The sequence below is a fragment of the Hordeum vulgare genome, chromosome 2H (genome assembly GCF_904849725.1).
Source record: "Hordeum vulgare subsp. vulgare chromosome 2H, MorexV3_pseudomolecules_assembly, whole genome shotgun sequence".
In the NCBI taxonomy this organism is placed as follows: Eukaryota; Viridiplantae; Streptophyta; class Magnoliopsida; order Poales; family Poaceae; genus Hordeum; species Hordeum vulgare.
In genome coordinates, this window is record NC_058519.1 from 518,983,093 (window position 1) to 518,986,382 (window position 3,290).

General features: G+C 51.6%; 1 protein-coding gene across 2 annotated transcripts; it reads right to left on the bottom strand.

The window, feature by feature from the left end:
• Window positions 1-1,855: 1,855 nt before the first annotated feature.
• On the bottom strand, window positions 1,856-3,080 carry LOC123430395 (disease resistance protein RGA5-like). Of its 2 annotated transcripts, none has more exons than XM_045114263.1 (3): window positions 2,869-3,080; window positions 2,688-2,766; window positions 1,856-2,596 (listed from the first exon to the last, which is right to left on the bottom strand). In XM_045114263.1, exons 1-3 carry the CDS (start codon window positions 2,872-2,874, stop codon window positions 2,079-2,081), a joined length of 603 nt encoding a protein of 200 aa, XP_044970198.1. In that variant the 5' UTR covers window positions 2,875-3,080; the 3' UTR covers window positions 1,856-2,078. The 2 variants fall into 2 exon arrangements, with proteins under 2 accessions (XP_044970198.1, XP_044970197.1); XM_045114262.1 differs by having other exon boundaries at window positions 1,856-2,614; window positions 2,869-3,076.
• Between the last annotated feature and the right edge of the window lie 210 nt (window positions 3,081-3,290).

Below are 3,290 nucleotides of genomic sequence, written 5' to 3' on the forward strand. Positions count from 1 at the left end.
CCACTCGGTAATACAACATCACACACAAGCCTTGCAAGCAATATGACTTAGTGTAAGTTGCGGGATCTTGTATTACGGAACGAGTAAAGAGACTTGCCGGTAAACGAGATTGAAATAGGTATGCAGATACTGACGATCGAATCTCGGGCAAGTAACATACCGAAGGACAAAGGGAATGACATACGGGATTATATGAATCCTTGGCACTGAGGTTCAAACGATAAGATCTTCGTAGAATATGTAGGATCCAATATGGGCATCCAGGTCCCGCTATTGGATATTGAACGAGGAGTCTCTCGGGTCATGTCTACATAGTTCTCGAACCCGCAGGGTCTGCACACTTAAGGTTCGACGTTGTTTTATGCGTATTTGAGTTATATGGTTGGTTACCGAATGTTGTTCGGAGTCCCGGATGAGATCACGGACGTCACGAGGGTTTCCGGAATGGTCCGGAAACGAAGATTGATATATAGGATGACCTCATTTGATTACCGGAAGGTTTTCGGAGTTACCGGGAATGACGAATGGGTTCCGGGAGTTCACCGGGGGGGGGGGGCAACCCACCCCGGGGAAGGCCATAGGCCTTGGGGGTGGCGCACCAGCCCTTAGTGGGCTGGTGGGACAACCCAAGAAGGCCCTATGCGCCATAGGAAGAAAATCAAAGAGAAAAGGAAAAAAAGAGGAGGTGGGAAAAGGGGGAAGGACTCCTCCTTCCAAACCTAGTTGGACTCGGTTTGGAAGGGGAGGGTTGCCCCCCTTGGCTCGGCCGAAGCCCTTGAGGGTCCTTGGACCCCAAGGCAAGGCTCCCCCTCTTCGCCCTATATATACGGAGGTTTTAGGGCTTATTTGAGACGACTTTTCCACGGCACCCCGACCACATACCTCCACGGTTTTTCCTCTAGATCGCGTTTCTGCGGAGCTCAGGCGGAGCGCTGCTGAGATAAGATCACCACCAACCTCCGGAGCGCCGTCACGCTGCCGGAGAACTCTTCTACCTCTCTGTCTCTCTTGCTGGATCAAGAAGGCCGAGATCATCGTCGAGCTGTATGTGTGCTGAACGCGGAGGTGCCGTCCGTTCAGCACTAGATCGTGGGACTGATCGCGGGACGGTTCGCGGGGCGTATAGAGGGACGTGAGGACGTTCCACTACATCAACCGCGTTCACTAACGCTTCTGCTGTACGGTCTATAAGGGTACGTAGATCACACATCCCCTCTCGTAGATGGACATCACCATGATAGGTCTTCGTGCGCGTAGAATTTTTTTTGTTTCCCATACGACGTTCCCCAACAGTCCCCTGGTGGGGGATACGAAGCATTTGTTCTGGATTCGGCTGGCGGCGGTGTGTTCGGATTTGTGGACTACGAGGAACAAGTTTACCATTGAACATATCTTTCCCGCTAAACATGCTAATTGCTTATTTAAAGCTTGCTTGTTCCTCGAGTAGTGGAGATTATTGACTAAGCTTGAAGACACACACAACTTCGACCTGCTGCTGTTTAAGATCCGGACCTCGGTTTCTTCCATTTCCCCGCAGCAGCCTCATGTCTAATCTCGGTGTGGTTGTGGGCTTGGAGGCAGGCTGTCCTTGTTGCGGTTTTCTTTGGTAGTCCGGCCTGTGTGCCGTGGGTTTGACTCGAGCGCCATGTATCAGACTCTCTGCTACGTGTCTCGCCTTGGTTGACGGTTCGGATTCGTCTTATGTGTTGTTTCTGACTCTGTTTGGTGGCTTTATTTATAAAGTCGGTCTCATGCTTTTTCTTTAAAAAAAATGCTCACAGGATAGGATGTGTGTATATACATTTATAAGGATGTGTGTATAGGTACGTATATAAACAGTTGCATTTGTACTGTGTTAAAAAGAACTACATGTTGATTCTTGGGGGCTCTAAATTTGTTTCCAGAAAAGCTGGAACACCTCTATCCTAAAATCGGTTGAGGTGTACAAGCCACTAATTAACTAGCTTTGTGCACTAAAGTAAAATTTAACAACGAAGTACGAATGAATCAAAGAACACCGCAGTTCACATTTGAAATACTTGAAACAGCAAACATTGGCACTACGATGGAAACGAGTGCTACTGTATCGAGCAGCAGCTGGGCTTTCCCCCGCCGTGGTGCGGACGCCAGCTCCCGGCGTCGTGCCGGTGCCGCTCAATCATCGGGGAGTAGTTCGCCGGGTGGCTGCGCGCCACCGCGCTTGCATAGCTGCTGCCCCCGTACCCGCCGTGCCCGGCCACGGGCGACGCGTAGTAGAAGGACGGGCTGGGCGCACTGGGATAGTATCCCGCTTCGGCTTGCCCGTGGTCACCCGACCACCGTGCAGCGCCGGGATTGGCAACCGGCGACGGCGCATAAGCCGGGTACGTGACGCCGCCCGGAGTGTTCGTGGGATGCAAGTGGTACGGCGACCGGGACTCTCGGCCGCCGACGTCCCTCGACGTTCCCGGCAGATGGTACCCCGAGGTGCCTTCGGGGAGCGTCCGCAGCTGCACTATCTCGGCCTCCCCGACCTCCTTCTTCAGTTTCTTGGTCAGATGGCTCTCGTCCACGCCGTCGCCGATGACCAGCAGTAGATCCCTGTCCCTGCCGGTCACTGTGATCGACACCACTCCTGAAGTGAAACCCACGCAGTTTAATTCGCTGGATGCAGAGGAGGAATCGATGAGGAGCGGGGTCGTACTTACCGCTGACGGCAGCGGCCACCTTCAGGGCCCTCTTGTGGTATTTGTCCGAGCCCGGCTGCATCCGGATGATGATCTCCTTCTGAAAGATTTGCGCCAGCAGTTCAGACCGTGTCAGTTACATACAGATAAACTGACAGACGGACGCATCATCAACATAAAATGGAATCCAAGAACTTCTTACTCTCATGGTGTTCGCAAGCTGCAGCTGTTCAAGGGATTCCGAATAAACAAGCTGTGCTGAGGCAAGAGAAGAATGTTATGCCGCCCCCCGTATGGCTGTAGAGCTCGTGCTAGGACGTGTAGTGGTGACTAGTCATATAGATCTCCAATCTTTGAGATGGAAATTTCTCCGTTTTTCTGGTTGCTGACAAGGGCTACGGATGACTGCCGTGGCAAGAATTCCATGACAGTTTCAGAAAACGACATTTTTTGTTTACATATAAACTTGAGATGGTGACTTGGCACCGCAGACTTTGCCCAATTCAAACATGCAATGACATCGTAAACGACACAAAGCAGGACATCTCACCCGCCTTTTTCTTTTCTCGAGCAAGAAGGGAGTAGTAAAAAATTGGCCAAAGGTGCAAATTATATAGACATGTG